The sequence below is a fragment of the Ursus maritimus genome, unplaced genomic scaffold (assembly GCF_017311325.1).
Source record: "Ursus maritimus isolate PB19 unplaced genomic scaffold, ASM1731132v1 scaffold_32, whole genome shotgun sequence".
Classification (NCBI taxonomy): Eukaryota; Metazoa; Chordata; class Mammalia; order Carnivora; family Ursidae; genus Ursus; species Ursus maritimus.
In genome coordinates this window covers 4,082,079-4,102,117 of record NW_024425786.1, presented here as the reverse complement: position 1 = coordinate 4,102,117, position 20,039 = coordinate 4,082,079, and the positions used below count along the sequence as shown (strand labels likewise).

The 20,039-nt window shown below is 60.1% G+C and overlaps 1 protein-coding gene across 1 annotated transcript in view; it reads left to right on the top strand.

The window, feature by feature from the left end:
* The window catches only part of CHD5 (chromodomain helicase DNA binding protein 5), a 55,194-nt gene that overhangs the window by 18,923 nt on the left and 16,232 nt on the right, over positions 1-20,039 (top strand). Inside the window, exons 6-23 of the mRNA XM_040645694.1 lie at positions 961-1,085; positions 2,640-2,763; positions 3,306-3,472; positions 3,649-3,870; positions 5,011-5,217; positions 5,412-5,623; positions 7,297-7,428; positions 7,513-7,621; positions 8,626-8,817; positions 8,909-9,109; positions 11,926-12,063; positions 12,154-12,275; positions 13,121-13,294; positions 13,698-13,839; positions 14,979-15,110; positions 17,306-17,423; positions 18,519-18,643; positions 19,691-19,922. Of these exons, the coding sequence (XP_040501628.1) occupies positions 961-1,085; positions 2,640-2,763; positions 3,306-3,472; positions 3,649-3,870; positions 5,011-5,217; positions 5,412-5,623; positions 7,297-7,428; positions 7,513-7,621; positions 8,626-8,817; positions 8,909-9,109; positions 11,926-12,063; positions 12,154-12,275; positions 13,121-13,294; positions 13,698-13,839; positions 14,979-15,110; positions 17,306-17,423; positions 18,519-18,643; positions 19,691-19,922 (2,874 nt within the window). The remainder of the gene's footprint in view (positions 1-960; positions 1,086-2,639; positions 2,764-3,305; positions 3,473-3,648; positions 3,871-5,010; positions 5,218-5,411; positions 5,624-7,296; positions 7,429-7,512; positions 7,622-8,625; positions 8,818-8,908; positions 9,110-11,925; positions 12,064-12,153; positions 12,276-13,120; positions 13,295-13,697; positions 13,840-14,978; positions 15,111-17,305; positions 17,424-18,518; positions 18,644-19,690; positions 19,923-20,039) is intronic.

Sequence of the window (20,039 nt, the reverse complement as noted above, 5' to 3'; positions counted from 1 at the left end):
GGGGACCCATTGTTTCAGCCCCAAGGAGCTTTGGTTTCTGGGATGATGTATGCCTTTTCCAGGTCTCTGCAGGGGCCCAGTGGGCAGAGTGACATGGGGTTTAGGGCCTGCTTCCTGCTGTCCTTTCTCGCCGTCCTCCGTCCTGGGCCTTCCCAGCCTGCCTTGCTTTCTCATTTCCTCTTGGGCTCCAGCCACTGAGCTATTGATTTCCTGAGCTGCCCATTCAGAGCCTGAAAAATTGAAATAGATTTTCTGTGGTGCCACGGAGGTTACAGCTGGGCTCCTAGCCCCATCTGTGTGTGATACGGCTGGAGGAGGGCCCGGGGCAAGGCCACCTGCCACCAGGGCCCCATCTCCCCTGCTCAGCGCAGTGGGAGAGGCTGCTGAGGGGTCGTTCCTCCCCAGGTGGCTAATTGTCCTGTAGCCAGCTCTACAAAATAGCCTCAAGCCCGCTGGCCAGGGGGCTGGTGTCTGCGGTGGGTGATTGGCACAGGTGGGGCTGTCGTGAGTGGTGCCAGCGCTGCCTGGGCCTGGGGATGACCTGGAGGCTGGCGGCTGGGGAAGGGGCTTCTTGCCCTCCAGGGCCCAGGTTTGGACCACAAGGGGGGTGGGTGTGCCCTTGGTGGCCCTGCTGGCCATGGGGGCCCACGGCTTCATTGGGAACAGCTCCTTTTTGAGGCGAGGGGACAGGGCAGGGCTGTTCCCAAGATGGCTGGCATTTCTGCCGTTCATGGAACAGGGCAGCGGTGGCCAGAGCAGAGACAGAGTGGGGGTTATTTTCTGCCTCCCCCTTACTTGCCGTGTCATTTTTACGCAAGGACATCCCTGCTTGGCCTTCTCATTTGGAAAGGGGTGGCGGCAGAACAACCCTTCCCTTATGGAGCCCCTGAGGGCTGACTGAAATCATGGCACTGCGTGAGAGAGCGCGGCGGGCGTGGATTATCCACTGTCACTTTTCAGGGCCCGGAGTGAGGAAGAAGATCAAAGGCTCCAAGGATGCCAAGAAAAAGGGCAAGGGGAGGAAGGTAGCCGGGCTCAAGTTCCGCTTTGGAGGAATCAGCAACAAGAGGAAGAAAGCCTCCTCGGTGAGCGTGTGTGTGAGTGTGCGAGAAGGTGGACTGGAATGTGTGTGAGTGTGAATGGGAGTGTGGATTTGTGAGCATGAGTGTATGAGCATGTAAATGTACGAGTGGACTGGAATGTGAACACGAGTGTGTATTTGTGAGCACGAGCGTGTGTGTGTGTAAGTGCGAGCAGACTGGAATGTGTGTCAGGACGAGTGTGTGTGAATGAGAGCACGGTGTATTTGTGAACATGAGCGTATGAGTGTGTAAATGTGTGAGTGGACTAGAATGTGTGTGAGCATGAGTGTGCGTGAATGGGAGTGCATGCATCTGTGAGCACGAGAGTGTGAGTGTGTAAACGTGTGAGTGGACTGCACGTGAACACGAGTGTGTATTTGTGAGCACAAGCGTGTGAGTGTGTAAATGTGTGAGTGGACTGGAATGTGTGTGAGCATGTGAGCAGCCTTCAGATGCGTTCTGCATGTGTGTGACTGTGCGTGTGCACATGTGTGCCCCGCAAAGGCAGGGTGACTGGAATGCAGGGCTTTCAGTCCACGCTCCTGAATCAGGACTCTGGGCGGAGCGCAACCCTGTCTACCCTGCTGGGCTGGGGGCTCAGTTCTGGCTCTGCTCCATCTGGGGAGCAGGTGGGAGAGTCAGCTGGCCCTTAAGAGTCCTGATGGGGCCTGCATGCCCGGGTTTGCTGGGAGCCCAGACCCCAGGAAGGTGGCATGTCTGCAGGATCAGGTGGGCTGGGGCTCTGACCTTCCCTTGCCCTTCCAGGGCCAGCTCTGGCACTAGGTTCAGACTGACCCTAAGTCCCCATCTGAGCCTCTGGGCCCTCCCTTCTCTATTGGGGGGGAGCATTCATGACCTCCCCCACCCTCACAGGGCACCTGTTTCCCACACCTCGCCCCATCTCTGTAGAGGGACAGAGTTGGAAGCCATTTCTGTGTCCCTTGGTAGAGGCAAATGACAGGACTTGAGTTGAGCTGCTCTAGAGGGGAGCGTGGAGCAGCAGGTGTGACCCAGCCTGGGGCTGGTGCTCTAGCTCAGCTCAGCGAATATTGGTTGAGCATTTCCATGTGCTAGGCTCTCGGCTCAGCCCCGGTGGGCTCTGCTCTGGAGGTGTTCACGGTCTGGAGCGTGTTTGGGAGATACGCTGGGAGAGAGCTAATGACAGGCAGATGGGACAGACCAGACCTGGTACGCAGGCTGTGCAACAGGTCCAGTTAAGGAGAGATCTGGGAAGGCTCCTTGGAGGAGGTATCCTTAGGGCTTTCCCTTGAGGGAGGTGTAGGAGTTTGGCAGGGTGGAGAGCAGGGCCTGGGGGAGAGAGATGGAAAATGTGAGTTGTGTCTGAGGGCTAGAGGGCAGGGCTTGGGGAAGGTGGTAGGATATCCGGCTAGACTGGTGGGTGGGGCCTTTGGGGTTTCTAGCCAGGTGGAGATGATGAGATGAACCACAGAGAACACTGCCTCTGGAGCCCTTCCCATCCTCTGCCCAGGCCAGTGAGGCCCTTGGGATGAGCCCCCAGGGTAGGCTCTAGGCTCACCAGCCCCCACCCCCCTGCAGAGCGAGGAGGATGAGCGGGAGGAGTCCGACTTCGACAGCGCCAGCATCCACAGCTCCTCCGTGCGCTCTGAGGGCTCCACAGCCCTCGGGAAGAAGAGCAAGAGGCGGCGCAAGAGGAAGAGGAGTAGGACTTCCCTGGGGTCCACGGCTGTCCTGGTAGAAGGGGTGGGGTGCAGAGCCCCTCTTGGTTAGCAGGAGAGGGCGTCCTGATGCCTCAGCCGTTCCTGGCCTCGGCCAGGCGGTTCACCTGTGTTTCCTCACCTCGCTGGTCTCTGTGGTCAGGGGAGGGGTCTTGTCCCACTGAGGCTAAATTAGGGACTTTCGGTGTAGCCCCCTCGGGCATTTGCACTAGCAAAGGGGGCACTGGAGAAGGAAGTGCTTCTTAGCCTCCTGTGAAATCCACCCTCTACCCACATCCCTTCCCTCTCAGCCCCCCACCCATCCTCTTCCCTCCCTCCCTCCCTCCCTTTTATCCACCTTCCCACCATCTCGCCACCCCTTTACTGCCTCAGCCTTTCTTCAGACATTTCTTCACCCATCCATCCACCATCCATTCACCCAGCATCTATTAAACACCTACGTGTACCAGTCCAGCCCGGGGTGGCGATTGGTTGGGCATTGGGAGTGGGGACCAGGCCCCCCACAGCCGCCTCCGCTCCTCCGCAGTTGACGATGGCGATGGCTACGAGACGGACCACCAGGACTACTGCGAGGTGTGCCAGCAGGGCGGGGAGATCATCTTGTGTGACACCTGCCCGCGCGCCTACCACCTCGTCTGCCTTGACCCAGAGCTGGAGAAGGCTCCCGAGGGCAAGTGGAGCTGTCCGCACTGTGTAAGCCCGTGGCAGAGGCTCCGGGGCGGGGGCGCGGCCGGTGCCTGGCTCCGGGATAGCGCAGCCGGTGGGGAGGTGTAGAATGGGGAGAGGCGCGCGCGCGGGAGGGAGGGAGTCGCATCGTGCTGGAGGGCGGCCCCGGCCCAAGGTGCCTCCACCTGGATTCTCCCCTCCAGGAGAAGGAGGGGATCCAGTGGGAGCCAAAGGACGACGACGACGAGGAGGAGGAGGGCGGCTGCGAGGAGGAGGAGGACGACCACATGGAGTTCTGCCGCGTGTGCAAGGACGGCGGCGAACTGCTCTGCTGCGACGCGTGCCCCTCCTCCTACCACCTGCACTGCCTCAACCCGCCGCTGCCCGAGATCCCAAACGGTGAATGGCTCTGCCCGCGCTGTACTGTGAGTGTTACGCCCGCCCCGCGCCGCCCGCGCCGCCCCGCCCAGGCCCCTCCCCCGGCAATGCGCTGCCCCGCCCACCGAGGCCACGCTCCCACCAGGCCCTGCCAGCAAAAGGCCTCGCTTCCTCGGGCCCGGGCCACGCCCACCCCCAAGCCCTGCCCGCGATGCTCCAGGCCCTGCCCCGCCGGCGCCGGCCCGTCCACCAAAGGCTCCGCCTCTGTAGGGCCAGGCCACGCCCACCACAAAGCCTTGCTCACAGAGGGCCGGTGTCTGCCGGCCCAGGCCTACCCGCGAGGTTCCGGGCCCACTTGCCAAGGCCCCGCCCCTTATAGGGCCCGCCCTGCCGGCCACCAGCAAAGACCCGAGTCCCCGCCCACCACGGTCCCCTCGCCCACCCTCGAGTCCCACCCCCTGCCTCACTAAGACCCTCTCTGCGTCTCCACCCCCTTGAGACCCACACGCAGTTTTTCCTGAGCCCTAAGGAAGAAACAGGTGGTGGTGGTGACCCTACCACCACCCACACAGCCGCCGTTCGTTGGGCATTCTTTTACCGATTTCCGATTTCTGAGTTTCTGAGTACAGGCCTTTGTTATTCCCATTTTAGATGACAAAACTGAGGCTCGGGGAGGTAAAGTGACTTGTTTCAAGCCATACAACAGCAGAACTGCCCACTCAGACCCTCCCCGGACCTGGCTCCTGTCCCAGGGCTGGGGGTGGTGAGAGCGCAGGAGGCAGGGAGAGGAGAGCGCCTCCCTCCCACCCCCAGTCGCTGTATGCGTTTGAAGGGCCCCATGCTCCCAGTTGTCCCCCAGGCCCACTCCCAGCGTTGGATTCCCGACCCTCTGGATCCTGGGCTGTGCTGTGGCCAGCCCCAGTTCCCCTGTGTGCATCTGGGCTTCTGGTACGTGTGCGTGTGTGTGCGTGTGCGTGCATGTGCACACACCACTGTTGCCCATCTCCTGTGTGCGCAGCCTGTGTGGGCTCCTGAGGACTGGGCAGTATTGCGGAGTCATGGTGGTGCTGACCTGGGGAGCAGGGCAGCTTGTTGGAGAGAGCCTTGCGACAGCCTGATGTCCCCGGAACCCCAGGGTGGGGCCCTTTGGCTAAGCCCTGAACTTGGGGACCCTCCTCTGTCCACAGTGCCCCCCGCTGAAGGGCAAAGTCCAGCGGATCCTACACTGGAGGTGGACGGAGCCCCCCGCCCCCTTCATGGTGGGGCTGCCGGGGCCCGACGTGGAGCCTGGGGTCCCCCCACCCAAGCCCCTGGAGGGCATTCCGGAGAGAGAGTTCTTTGTCAAGTGGGCTGGGCTCTCCTACTGGCACTGCTCCTGGGTGAAGGAGCTACAGGTGAGGCCCCCCAGTGCCCGGCAGGTATGGCTGTGCTAAGACTCCTGTCCTGAAAGGTGCTGCTGGCACCAAGGGCAGGGCGTTGTTGGGAGGCGGGGAGGGGGAGGCCGAAGGCGAGGTGGTCATGCCTAGGACCCAGGCTGGGGGAGCCGGGCCCCGTCGGCCTCCCGTAACCTCTGCCGCTGTGCAAGCAGCTGGAGCTATACCACACGGTGATGTATCGCAACTACCAAAGAAAGAACGACATGGACGAGCCGCCGCCCTTTGACTACGGCTCTGGCGATGAGGATGGCAAGAGCGAGAAAAGGAAGAACAAGGACCCTCTCTATGCCAAGATGGAGGAGCGTTTCTACCGCTACGGCATCAAGCCCGAGTGGATGATGATCCACCGCATCCTGAACCACAGGTAGGTGCCTGGGGAGTGGCCGCAGCCAGGGCGCTGCAGCTCCTGTGCTCCGTGGACCGGGCACGGAACTGCGCATGCGTGCAGTGGGGGCGGGAAGAAGAGACTGAGGGCCCCCGCTGCCGGCGATTTGACTGTCCAGCTGGAGGGCGTCATGTGTTCGCGCTCATGGCGGGAGCACAGTTCCAAAGTCAGATGTGTAAAGGGACAGCTTGATGAACAGCCTGGGACACTTGCACAGGGTGGGACCATCAGTGGCCAGGAGGCTTTGCTCCGGGGCTTCTGCCAGAGCTTGTGCCCGATACCTGCGGGAGGGTCCTGGGGACTAAGGTGGCCTGAGTGTGGGGGTGTATACACATTTGATCCTTCTTTATAACACCCGCTAACACTCCTGAGCAGTATCTACGCCGACAGGTAGACGTTTGTTTCTACCTCTTTTATGGATGTGCAAACAGGCGCCGCGAGCTTGAGCAGCCTTCAGTAAGAGGCGGGCAGGAGTGCCTGGAAAAGCTGCCGCCCTCTGCCTGTCCCCAGCCCTCACCGAGAACAACTCTTTTATTTTTTGAAGATTTTGTTTATTTATTTATTTATTTATTTGAGAGAGAGAGAGGGCACGAGTGGGGGAGGGGGAAGAGGGAGAGGCAGACTCCCCGCTGAGCGTGGAGCCCGACACACGTGGGACACACACGGGGTTCTCGGGACTGGATCCCAGGACCCTGAGATCATGATCCCAGCTGAAGTCAGAGGCTTAACCCACTGAGCCAACCAGGTGCCCCCGAAAACAACTCTTGAAAAGAGGGTTAGATCCTATGCAAACTTGAGCCCCCCCACTGAACTGACCCACAGTTTTTTTTTTTACCTTTATTAAATTGCATTTTAAAAACATACATGGCAATCTTCCTACCTGCCTCTAAGGCAGGGCAGGTGAATTTTCCCCATATTTATGACCCCAAGTCTGAGTAATGACTAATTATTTCTTTAAAAAAACCCAACTATCAGTTTCCATGGTGATGGGGGGTTTGTCTTTCTCTTAATGGTCCCCAGGCTAGCTGTAACCACAGACATTTTGGGGAGCCATGGCCCCCCTGACCCCCTGTGCTCCCCAAGCTTGGTTGCCCACTCAGCTCAGGGTGGGTGGGAGGCTTCGAGGACCCTCCCAGCTGAAGCCGAAGTGCAAGGTGCTTCTGCGGAGCGGCCCTTCCATGCTGCTAGCTGCTCACCTAGTCCCCGTGTCCCCTGGGGTCTCCGCAAGAGGTCGTCCCACCTGCACGTGTGGGTGTCTGTCCTAATTTACTTTGCAGAGATGGGACCAGGATGGGCATGGCTCTGGTCCTTTGAAATTTTTAAGTTAAAATACAAAAGCCTGAGGTCAGGGGAGACTCTGTCCAACTCAGAATTGCAGAATTCCGGTGCCCAGACCCCCTGCCGGATGGGATTCATCACCGTGACGGAGGATGGAAATGTTACTGGCTCTTTGCTCATCTGTGAGCGTGGCCTCTCACCTGTCCCTCTCCGGCTCTGTCACTCCCCCTGTGCCCTCATCCTTCGCACTAGCTCCCCAGGGCCTGTGGGAGTGGGGGGTTTTGCATCCTGTGAAGTGTCCTCCCGGACCCCCCTCAACCAGCCCCTGGCCCAGTGGCCTGCCCCTCCCCCACCCCCCGTGCGCTGTGTTGCAGCTTCGACAAGAAGGGGGACGTGCACTACCTGATCAAGTGGAAAGACCTGCCCTATGACCAGTGCACCTGGGAGATCGACGACATCGACATCCCCTACTACGACAACCTGAAGCAGGCCTACTGGGGCCACAGGTGCGCGTGCTGCGGGGCTGTCCCCATGCTGCCGCCTCCTGCTGGCCTGAGCTTCGCTCATCTGCCTCCCCCGCTCTTTCCCAGGGAGCTGATGCTGGGTGAGGATGCCCGGCTGCCCAAGAGGCTGGTCAAGAAGGGCAAGAAGCTGAAGGACGATAAACAGGAGAAGCCACCAGACACACCCATTGTGGATGTGAGCGGGGGCAGGGGGGTGGGGGGGTTGCCGGGTCCTGCCACCCCAGGCTTGGCTGTGGAGGATGGCGTGTCCTGCGGGAGCAGTGTTCCGTCCACTTCAGCCGAGCAGCTGATGGGACAAGGTGATGCAGACCCAGGCCCTCCCCACCGGGGAGAGCTCACCCCTGGGGCCTGGGTACCCCAGCCTGATGCAGAGGGGCAGTCCCGGGGGACGGAGGCCTTGGCCTCCTATGAGCTCGGACTGTGGGTTACTGTGCACAAACTGGGGAGCACAGCCTCTGCTCAGGGTACAAAATACACCCCCCAACTCACCCCACCCGCAGCTGTGAGCCCATCGGGGTGTGGAAGGTCGATCTTCATTCATTTAGCAAACTTCTCTGGAGTGTCTGCCAGCTGTCGGAACAAGGACTCTGGCCCCATTTCAAGAAGTGTCCATCTCCCCTGGACCCATAGTGGCTACACGTAGAACATGGGGGTTCAGCCTGGAACTGGGGGATGCCAGGGAAGAGCAAATGGGCGTGGAACATCTGGAGGACTTCATGGGAGAGGCAGCCTCGAGCTGCAGGATAAAGGAGACAGAGGGTGATGTTTAGGTTCAAGGGGAGGGAGCACCTCAGGCATGCACCAAACAAACGTTGACCGAGTGTCCACCGTGTCCCTGGTACCATGTGGGGCTCAGAGGAGGCAGTGGTGAACAGGACGAGTATGGTGACCACAACCTGGGCTCAAAGTCAGAGAATGCAACCATCAGGAAACGACCCCGTTGGAAATGTACAGGGCTGCCCCAGGAGGACACGGGAACACCTAAGCCAGACTGGGAGTCAGGGAGGGCTTCCTGAAGGAAGAGGTGTTCCAGCCAAGATCTGAAGGATGAATAAGTTGGTAGGGATGAGAGGAGTGAGAATAGTATTTCAGGCTGAAGGAACAGTGTGTGCCATGCCCTGGGGGTGGGCTTCTGTGCCCAGGACTCAGGGTGTATCTGAACCTCTGTGTCTTCTGCAGCCCACGGTCAAGTTTGACAAGCAGCCTTGGTACATTGACTCCACGGGCGGCACGCTGCACCCGTACCAGCTGGAGGGCCTCAACTGGCTGCGCTTCTCCTGGGCCCAGGGCACAGACACCATCCTGGCTGACGAGATGGGTCTGGGCAAGACTGTGCAGACCATCGTCTTCCTTTACTCCCTGTACAAGGAGGTGCGTGGGCCAGGGCAGGGGTCCCGGGAGGGGTGACCAGCACCGGCCGTGGGCAGGCAGCCTCACTGCTTCTGTCTGCCTCTGTCTCCAGGGGCACTCCAAGGGGCCCTACCTGGTCAGTGCGCCCCTGTCCACCATCATCAACTGGGAGCGTGAGTTTGAGATGTGGGCCCCCGACTTCTATGTGGTCACCTACACGGGGGACAAGGAGAGCCGCTCCGTGATCCGGGAGAATGAGTTTTCTTTTGAGGACAATGCCATTCGGAGTGGGAAGAAGGTGTTCCGCATGAAGGTGAGTGCCCCTCATCCCAGGGGGGATGGCGGAAAGGCTCCCGGTCTGCCCTGGGGGGCACAAAGGCCCCGTGGCCGGCCAAGGGCTTCTCTCCCGGCAGCATTACCAGCTGTGTCAGTGTCCTGGGGCTGCTGTAAAAAGTACCACAAACCAGAGGGCTGAAAACAGCAGAGGCTTACTTTCTCCTGGTTCTGGAGGCTAGAAATCTGAAATCAAGGTGTTGGCAGGGCCACGCTCCCTCTGAAGGCACTGGGGGGGCTCCGTCCTGCCTCCTCTGGCTTCTGGTGGCTGGTGGCGTTCCTTGGCTCACAGCTGTGTCGCTCCCATCTCTGGCTCCGGGCACATGGCTGCTCCCCTTTGTAGCAATCAGTGTGTCTTGCAAAGATACCACTCGTCTTGGATTCAGGACCCACCCTGATCCACATGATGTCATGGCCACTGACGATCCCTGCAAAGCCCATCGCTCCTAGAGGAGTCACATCCCGAGATGCTGGGTGGACATGGGTTTGGGGGTGACACAGCTCAACCTAGTACCCTGGCTGTGTGACCTCTCTGTGCCTCAGATTCTTCTCAGCAAACTGAGCTGACAGACCCCTCCCCCCCCCCGCCGAGTTGTGGCGGGCTCACTGAGCCAGGCAGGGTCTCTCAGTCTGGCCTGTGTCCGCGGGTCACCGGGGGTCTTGCCGAAAGGCAGGTTCCGATCCAGCGGCTCTGGGGTGGGGCCTGACACTCTGCATTTGTGACGATGTCTCAGGACATGGGGATGCCTCTGGTCCCCAGACTGCATTTGAGGAACACTCAGGACCACACGTGGCACATGGTAGGCCCTCAACTCATCTTAGCACTTAGGTTAGCTGTGGTGCTGGGGAGGGGCTGGCAGTCACCTCTCAGGAGCCCGGGGGGTTTTACCCCAGCCTGCTCCGCACCTTGGAACAGCTGTGGCCCCAGGGGTACCCGGTAACTATTTGTTGAATGAGTGGACTCAGTGACCCCAGAGGGGTCAGACATTGGGCCTGTGGGCAGTTAGTCACAGAAAACCTCTCCTGAGCTCACGCTGGGGTCCTGTGAGGTGCTGGGCACGCTGAAGACTCCTCTGTTTTATTTTTACAAATTGTGGTAAAATAGGGGCGCCTGGGTGGCTCAGTCCGTTAAGCATCCGACTCTTGTTTTTTGCTCCTGTCTGATCTCAGGGTCTTGAGATCGAGCCCCGAATCGGGCTCTGCACTCAGCTTGGGGGAGTGGGGGGCGTCTGCTTGGGTTTCTCTCCCTCTCCCCACTGCGTGCTCTCTCCCTCTCTCTCTAAAATAAATAAGTAAATCTTTAAAAAAATAAAAATAAAAAATTGTGGTAGAAGAAACATAAAATTGATCGTCGTAACCATTTTGAAGTGGGAAGTTCAAGGGCATTAAGTACGTTCACTTTTTCGGGCGACCGTCGCCATCCTCCGCCTCCAGAGCTTTGCCATCTTGCAAAACCAAACTCGGTCCCCAGCAAGCAGTGACTCTGTCCCCCTGCCCAGTGCCCCACACCCACCCTGCTCTCTCCCTCTGTGATTTCGATAACTCTCAGCACCTCGTTCAAGTGGAATGGGACAGTATGCTTTTTTGTGACCGGTTCCCTCCCTGAGCATGATGTCGTCAGTCTCATCCCCACGGTAACACGGGGTCCGAATGTCTCCCTTCTTAAGGCCAAATAACGTCCCCCTGTGTGAAAAGACCGCTTTCGAAATCTGTATTCATTCATCTGTCCTCAGACGCTTGGGCCGTTTCCACATTTTGGTTCTTGTGAAAATGCTATAAACGTGGGTGTGCCAACATTGTTCAAATCCCTGCTTCTGCTCCTTTGGGGCCTTTTGGGTCTATACCCGGAAGAGGCAGTGTTGGGTCCTGGGGGGACTCCGTGTGTCATTTTGTGACCAAAAGCCTGTGCTCTTCGGATTCTCGCGGCATTCCTCACGTAGACAGGATTGAGCCGTTTTTACCAGAAGGGAGACTGAGCCTCGGAAGGTTGTTTAACTTGACTGAGGTCTAGCTCGAGAGGACAGGGCCACGTGCAAACCCAGAGACGGCCCTCTGCCCCTCTCTGGTCCCTTCCCACAGGGACGCTGGTTGCGGGGAGAGCCAGGCTTGGTTTGGCCAGGACGGGCTACCTCCTTTGTGGGGCCCAGTGAAGAGCAAAGATGTGGGGCCCCTGGTTCAAGGGCAGGAAACAGCTTTTCCCATTTTTCTGTGGTCCCTCTCCCTCCGTGGTGGTGGTTTTTATTGGCTATTTAATGTCATGTTCCCTCAGCACGGGGCTGCTCTCGGGGTGAATGCCCCTCATGCCCGGGCCTGGCCCCCACGAGGCCGTGAGGTGTCGGTGTTTGCTGGGCCGGGGCAGGGCAGCTGGGGGCTCCACCGTCCCACAGGCCTCCTCTTACAAAACACAAATTCAACGATATAATTACGATGAATTTCAAGTCGGCAGCTGCAGAGTGTTTAACCCTGAGCGTGGGGACCACTTCTCTGTTCGAATCCTCACTCTGCCATCCATTGGCCATGGGGACCCGGGGGAACTTACAGCCTGAGACCCTGCGAGCTGTAAACGGGGACAGGGATGGCGTAGCGGGAGTGGCTGGTGAGGATGAGCGCCCCGTGAGGAGCTCAGCGCAGGCTTGCCCCCACGGCTGCCCGTCCGTGGTGGTGCCGTGCTCTGGGCCTCAGCGGACCCCTCTGCCCTTCCTCTTGGTCCCAGGGCCTCCCTGGGCTCTTGGGGGTCCTGTCCACCCCTCCTCCACGCTATCTGCTCCCCTCCCAGATGCTCCTCTCCCCCTCCAGAAAGAAGTGCAGATCAAATTTCACGTCCTGCTCACCTCCTACGAGCTCATCACCATCGACCAGGCCATCCTGGGCTCCATCGAGTGGGCCTGCCTAGTGGTGGACGAGGCCCACCGGCTCAAAAACAACCAGTCCAAGGTAGGCGGTGCTGGCTGCTGGGCCCGGAGCTGCCCGGGGGGCTGGCTGGCCGCTGCCCGCTCCCCCTGACGGGCCTCCTCCCCCGCAAAGTTCTTTAGGGTCTTGAACAGCTACAAGATCGATTACAAGCTGCTGCTGACGGGGACCCCCCTTCAGAACAACCTGGAGGAGCTGTTCCACCTTCTCAACTTCTTGACGCCAGAGAGGTTCAAGTGAGTCAGTTGGCGCGGCAGGGGTGAGGGCAGGCGGGCAGCGAGGGGAAGAAGCGTCAGGGTCTGAGGCCGGCGCTGGGACTGCTCGCTGGAACTCAGCTTCCTCATCAGTAAAACGGAGTGTTAGCAACGCCAGCCTCAAGCGACCCGTGCGGGAGGGGCCGTGGTGCTGCACGTGCACAGTGCTCAGGGGACATCGGCTGCCCGGACACGGCAACTGTTCCTTGGCTCTGCCCCAGGAGAACCCCGGGGGTCCTCTGGGGCTCCTGTCCTTGCCCCCATGCCCTGGCTTGTTCCTTCCTCTCCATGGAAACCCAAGCGGCCGCACGAGTGACAGTGATGGGGGGGTGGTGGTGGTGGATATGGGGGCAAACACGGAGCCCCGGCCAGTGGGAGTCCAGTCCTGGGGTCTCCTTCCCCGGCCTCCTTGTCTTCACCTACCCCATTTTCTGGCTCAGAATGGGGGGTTCAGGGTGGACAGTGCTGACTTTGGAATGGGAGATATAGATTGGAGGGCAGGCTGGACCGTACAACCTTGGGCTCCCGTCAGCCTCAGTTTTCTTTCCTGTAATATGGTTAAGAGTTCCAGAAGACTTCGTGCCCAAGATAGCTTTGAGGAGAGGAAGGTATCCTATGTGGGTGAGAGAGCTGTTCTGGGATGTTGGGGGTGGGGGCGTGGGCTCAGATGGATACCTAGGGCAGGGCTAAGGCCCCAGGCCCACCAGCCAACTGACATGCCCGGTGACCCTCTAGTTCCCCCAATCCCAATCCTGGCTCCGTCTGCAGGGGGCTTTGGCCTGCTTCCGTCCCCTGCTCCTGGCTCTCATCCTAGTTCTTTCTTGCAGCAATCTGGAGGGCTTCCTGGAGGAGTTTGCTGATATCTCCAAGGAAGACCAGATCAAGAAGCTACATGACCTGCTGGGGCCACACATGCTGAGGCGGCTCAAGGCTGATGTATTCAAGAACATGCCGGCCAAGACCGAGCTGATCGTTCGTGTGGAGCTGAGCCAGATGCAGAAGTGAGTGGACGCTCCACCCGTTGGGGGCCTACCACAGAGCAGTGTGCCTCATGTCCCCTGGGCTTGTCTTCTCCCAGAAGGTCTGACCTACTCTTCCTGCAATGCTTCCTGGGTGGTGGGAAGGCTCTCCGGCCCCACCGAGGCCTTGACTCACCTTTTGCACACACTTCCTTCTTTGACCTGCTCAGTGGCCAGGCTTGGGGCTGCCTGAGTCTTTGCAATGTCCCCAGTAACTTGGCGGGTGACTCCAGGGCTGCAGCTTCACCTCGCGGGTCTCCCCTGGTCTCTCTGTGAATGGTGCTGGACCAGCAGCCCCTGGCCTCCCTGCAGAGCAGAGAGTGTGCTCTCAGAGGCCGCGGTGGCCCTGGCGTCCAGCCTGCCTTTCCTCCTTCCCCTGCTGCAGGAAGTATTACAAGTTCATCCTCACGCGGAACTTCGAGGCGCTCAACTCCAAGGGGGGTGGGAACCAGGTGTCGCTGCTCAACATCATGATGGATCTGAAGAAGTGTTGCAACCACCCCTACCTCTTCCCCGTGGCTGCCGTGGTAGGTCCCCGTGCTTGCCCCGTGGCCACTGTAGTAGCTACCCGCGACCACCACGTCAGGGTGTGAGGCTGCCGTCGTGGGTTCCCTTTGCCCACCGTGGGGAGTGTGCATGGCTGCCACATGCCCCTGGCTGCAGTGGCAGGGGCTCAGCCCTCAGCCCTCCCCGAGTATGAGGACTTAGAGGTGATGTGGGTCCCCATTATGCCGGTTTCTGCAAACCTACCTCCATCTACTGCTCAGGCACGCCCTCTCCCTCCTCTGGCCCCTCCTTGTGAGCATAAAGTAGTGGGGGGCAGTGGGGCCTCCGCAGCAGGGGACCCCGGGCTCATCTGGTTGCACTCAGTCACCAAGGGAGTCAGGGAGGCTGAGTGGGGCCCCAGGTGATTGTGATGTGCAGGCCTGGGTGAGAGACGACCCCGGGTCGGACACCAGCTCCGGGCCTGTGGTCTCAGGAAAGCCAATGGTCCTTCTCTGAGCCTCAGCTTTCTCCTCGCTCAAACGGGACAGCAGCGTCCGCGTGAGGGGGTAAGAACCAGAGCCGGAGGTGCTCGTGAAGTGGGTCCTCACAGAGAGCCTGGCGTGCTCTTGCCACCGCCCACCCTACTATTCTGGTTCTCACCGAAACCAAGCGCAGGGGATGCGTCCTCCCCCGGAACAGCAGAGCGAGGCCTGGGGGGCCGTGCTGTGGGTGATCTGCACTTGAGGCTCTCACCACTCGGGCACGGCAGGGGCCTTTGGATGGACGTCCTGCCGGGCTGGGGTGCAGGGCTGGCTGGCCAGGATGCGCCCTCGGGTGACCCCGGAGACCAGGCATCATTCCTTCTGGGAAGGCTGGCTTAGCTTAGGACTCTGTCACCCGCCTGGTGGCTGAGGATGTCCCCGGTGTCTTGGTGGAGCGCCAGCAGGGGGAGACGGAGGGCGGGCCGGCCTGTCCGCGCTGCGCCTGGGACCGCTGTGCCGGGAAGGGGCCGGTGAGATGCGTGGCCCCTTCTGCCTCTACCGAGCCTGGCCTGACCCGGGCTCGGGCTTTGTGCTCAGTCCATCACTGGGCCTCTGCCCCACCCCTGCGGGCCTCGCTGGTGCAGAGCCAGAGAGCAGAAGGGAAGCCCCCAGCGCCCCAACTCGCGCTATGTCCACAGGAGGCCCCCGTCTTGCCCAACGGCTCCTACGACGGCAGCTCCCTGGTCAAGTCTTCAGGCAAGCTCATGCTGCTGCAGAAGATGCTGAAGAAACTGCGGGACGAAGGCCACCGTGTGCTCATCTTCTCCCAGGTGAGCGGGCCCCGGGGGCTGGCTGACCTCCCTGCCTCCCCAGCCTCCACGCTGCACCCTGCGGAGGGCACCGCCGCTAGCTGGGCGCACAACCCGCAGGCAGCCCGCAAGGCCTGGTGCTGTTCCTGTGGGGACTGCCTGTCGAAAGTCACTCCTCTGTGCCCAGGCCTGACACGGCCAAGGGAAACTGGCCGGGTGCCAAGCTCTTGGCACGCAGGGCACCTTGGCTGTAAAGGCCAGTGTCTTCCTCACCACTTGCCCCTTCTGGCCTGCTCCTGAAGCTGCGGAGCCGGTTTTGGTGTCCTGGCTGGCATGACAGCCCTTGCCCTTCACCCCTGCAGCCTGACTTCCCACAGAGGGGTCCGGGGCGGGCTCGGGGGGAGCCCGCCCGGGGGCAGCGCCAGGAGGCCTTCTCCAGCACTCGCAGCATTGCCTCTTGGGTGGTCAGAGGCATGCTGTGCAGCCTTGGGGGTCAGCTGGTCTGTGTCCTCGTTCCTTCATCCCTCTGGTTGCATCTGTCCACCGTCAGGCTCTATGCTAGGCACGGGGCCAGTCCCTATCCTTGAGACACTCGCAGTCCAGTGTGGGAGACAGAGGTAAAGACACAGTTACTTGGCTCTGGGGGCATCTCTGTGATGGAAGTCACAGCAGTGTTCCTGTGGGGGCCTGGTGGTAAAATGCTTCCGTGTGGTGAGACCGAGCCCGGCCCCTTGCTCAAAGCTACAAAGTAGGATGTGTCTGCTCTGTGTGCTGAAGCCGACTGGTAACAGCTGCTCCCGCCTGCAGCCCCTGATCCCATCATGGGCCTGCAGGAGGCCGAGGGATTTGGGGAAAGCTGACCAAGCCTGGGACTGTGGACTGGCCTGGAGACTGGATCCACACTTTCCCCCAACCCCCTGCCGACATAAGACAGGATTCTGGGCTGAGGCCTCGAGGGACCAAGTAGAAGGAACTGCACAACTCCTAGAAGTGTGCACAGAGGGAAAGTTCCAGAGACAGAGCCCTCCCATCCAAAACGAGCCGAAAAACCCCACCGCCAGAACTCATGACAAAAAGACATCCCACAAAACAGTAGGTCAGAATCCGAATGAAGGGAATAATAGAACAGGCTGAAAAAGACTTGAGACAAACATGTTCAGGACCCTCAAAATTAATGGAGTAACACCTGTCAATCAAGAAGAAATCAGTTAAGCACAAGCAGGAAGGAATGAAACAAGAAGAATCGGATACGAAAAGGATCTGCCTGCAATTGAAATGAGACATTACAAAAGATTGGATTAACTCTCGACCCTGGTGAAGACACTGCTGATGAATGGACCCAGCAGCCCTGAGGGATCGTCCCAGAATGCAGCAGAGAGAGAGGAGCTTAGAAATGAGAAATCGCCTGGAGGACCCCTTGGGAAGAAGTAGAGAAAACGGTGATGGAAGCTGGACTCCGTGAGAGCTCGCAGACCCGGGGAAAGACGTGAGCGAGGTCTCAGATCTGGAATGCACTCTGGAGCACAGAGCGAGATATAGAAGTATAAACACTTCAGAACCAGTACCTACAAGGAACGATGAGCAGACTGTCCTCGGACTTCTCGTCAGCGACAGTGGGGGGCAGGGGACAAGTGCAAATCTCCAGCACCCTGTGGGAGCAGATTGTTTTATATCCAGCTGAACTATCTCTCAGGAACGAAGGGAGGCACACAGCGGTAGGGGAGCCCCGAAGGGACTGCCTTCCTCTTCTTATAAGCAGCGGTGAAATCAGGGAAGACCTCACAGAAGAGGTGCTGTTTGAGTTTCCTAAGCAGGAAGGGGGTGGGCATTACAGGAGAGTCCAAGTAATTTGGGGTGGCTGGGGGGTATGACGGAAGCTTTGAGAAATGAAGCCTGGGCGGACTGGGCCGGGCGCCGAGTCCTGCCAGCTTGGAGTGCCAGGGCGAGGAGCTGGGACTTCTGTGGGGTGAGAGCAGGGAAGCTCATGCTCAGAGCTGTGTTTTAGGCAGAGGGCTGTGGGGCTGGCGTGGGGGATGCTGTGGCTCTGGGGGTTGAGGTTGGAGGCTGCACTGTTCTCCAGAGAGCCCCGTGTCAGGTCTGCCTGGGCCCACCTGTCTCCCCACTCAGCAGGCTGCTCTGTCTTCCCCCATGTGCCCATGGCCCCATGGGGTTCCTTGCTCCGTGGCAGCCCCTCAGGCATCCCATGTCCCCTGCAGATGACCAAGATGCTGGACCTTCTGGAAGACTTCCTGGAGTATGAGGGCTACAAGTATGAGCGGATTGATGGTGGCATCACTGGGGGCCTCCGACAAGAGGCGATCGACAGATTCAACGGTACCCCTGCCTCACCCAGGGGTTCTTGATGGGGACCCCATGTCTGCTTTTTCTCCCAGGCTGGGATCTTAGCCAGGCCCCCCAGGTGGCTGCTCAGAGTAGCTTCCCCTCAAGTGGCTGAAGAAAGCAGACCAGTCCTTAGGTCCTAACAGCTGCCCCTTAGTTTTAAATGCTAAAAGGAGTTAATTCCATGGACCTTCTGGGGGCCAGCTGGGGTGCCGAGGGGTCCAGGAGGTAACCTGTGCAGAACCGAGAACCAGACAAGGAGAAAGGCAGAGAGGGGGGAGAGTACCACCTCTGTTACTAAATGAAGCCGGCCCTGAGGGTCTGGCTGTCACCTGTGGGCTTCGGATACTGACGCCAGACCGACCAGCAGTTATGAGCAGTGCAGGACGGCCAGCCCGGGGCCCCACTGCCCAGATGCCCAAAGGAGTGGTTCCCGTTGTCCACTCGTGATGGAGGTAGAGCCAGTATGGAGTTTCCGGATCTAGACGGAAGTGGGAGTGGCCGAGGCACTGGGAGGACTGGGAACCTGTTTGCACTCTTGTGGGCGCACAGGGCAGTCCCAGGTTCCGTAGGAAGGGCCCAGAGGGGCCTGAGTACGAGCTGTCCTGTGACAGTGGGCACTGCCCAGCAGGGCGGCTGGGGCCCTGGAGCTGTGACCCTGAGTGCTCCCTGGCCACGCTGGTAGCATCATGGGCTAGGCAAAGCTGGGAGGGCACGAAGGACTGAGCCCTGCGGGGCCAACCCTTATTAGGGACTCTGCCCGTGTTTGCTGGCTATTTGTACTATGTTCTTTGTCCATCTGGGCTTTGAAAATCAACTTCCTTCTCACTCAGGGTCCCTCCTGTTGGGTCAGGGCTCAGAGCACAGCTGGGGGCTAAGTGGGGCTCGAGTGGGCTGCTCTGTGCCCACCCTGGGCCCCTGGCCGCCTCCAGCTTCCCTGAACACAGCTGGGGCTGTTGTTGTCCATGATGGGATCACAGTCCCCAGTACCCGTTCCCTCTTGTATCCTCTTCCGCCCTGCTCTCTGCTGTCCACCTGTCCCCTCCCTCCCCGCTCTGACCCCACCGGGCACCTGCCTCTCTTCCTCAGCCCCTGGGGCGCAGCAGTTCTGCTTTCTCCTCTCCACCCGGGCGGGGGGCCTGGGCATCAACCTGGCCACAGCAGACACCGTGATCATCTACGACTCGGACTGGAATCCACACAATGACATCCAGGTCTGCGGCCCTGACACCACAGCCCTCTCAGACAGCCCCTTGCCACCCCTGGTTCTGTGGGCTTTCCACCCCTCCCCCTCAGACTGCATCTCATGGGATCCCAGCCCCAAGAGGGGCCCCGGGCCGCGGGGAGTGGAGGCTTTGCCCTGCCCCTCCGGCTCCCTCATTGTACAAAAGAGGAATTGTCCAGAGAGGGCAGGACACACAGCACTGTGTGCCTGGTAACCCCTGGTCCATCCCATCACTCTTGGGACCAAGGCCATGGAAGGAGGCAGGAGGAGGGAGTCCTGGGACCCAGAGGGAGCCATTTGGAGAGGAAGCAAGGGAAAGAGAGTGGGGGGCCAAGCCTGTGGGAGAAGAGATGAAGGAGGGGGCAAAAGGGGCTGGTGAGGAAGGATGGAGAGCTGAAGGGGGGAGGGGTTGTGGGAGTAGAGACACACACACAGTTGTTGCCTGGCCACCCCACCTGGGGCAGGGATGGACACACGCACACACACACACACACACACACACACACACTCATGTCTCACGCACACGTGTGCAGCCATGAGCAGTCACCCGCGTAGGTAGCAGCACACTAGGGTCTCATCCTGCAGACGCCTAATGCACAGAGCCTCAGGCTTGTCCTCATACCACCCCAGACAGCTTCTGGGCCTTGCTGCCCTCCCGAGGTGGCCATGCAGTCCCATGCAGTCCCATCAGTGAGCGGCTCAGTCACCCCATCTCCCCAGGACTGCCATCAGAGCCCCACGTGGCTCTGACACGTCCAGTGCACTGGCTCCACTGCCCCTTGCACACATCGCTGCCCACCTGCCGTCATGTCCAGCTCCACGCACACAGGCGCCCAGGCCCACGCGAGACTACACATGGCTAGGAAGCCAGCACAGCTGCCCCGATGTGTGTGCATTTCCACGGGGTTACACAGCTCGTTCCATGCAGAGCATGCCCGTGAACATGTGTGCACACCCCCTTTCTCCATGGGGTGCCCGGCCCTGCACCCCCAGCCCTCGGCTGGGCCCCAAGCACTGAGCTGCAGCTTGCCCCCAGGCCTTCAGCCGCGCCCACCGCATCGGACAGAACAAGAAGGTGATGATCTACCGCTTCGTGACCCGGGCCTCGGTGGAGGAGCGCATCACGCAGGTGGCCAAGCGCAAGATGATGCTCACGCACCTAGTGGTGCGGCCCGGCCTCGGCTCCAAGTCCGGCTCCATGACCAAGCAGGAGCTGGACGACATCCTCAAGTTCGGCACAGAGGAGCTCTTCAAGGACGACGTGGAGGGTGGGCGTCCAGGGCGGCTGGGGGTGGGGGCTGTTCCAGACACCCATCCCAGGGCCTGCGCCGGCCCACGGCCTCTCTCCTCTGCTCCCTGTCTCCGGCCAGGGTGGGTAGGGCCAG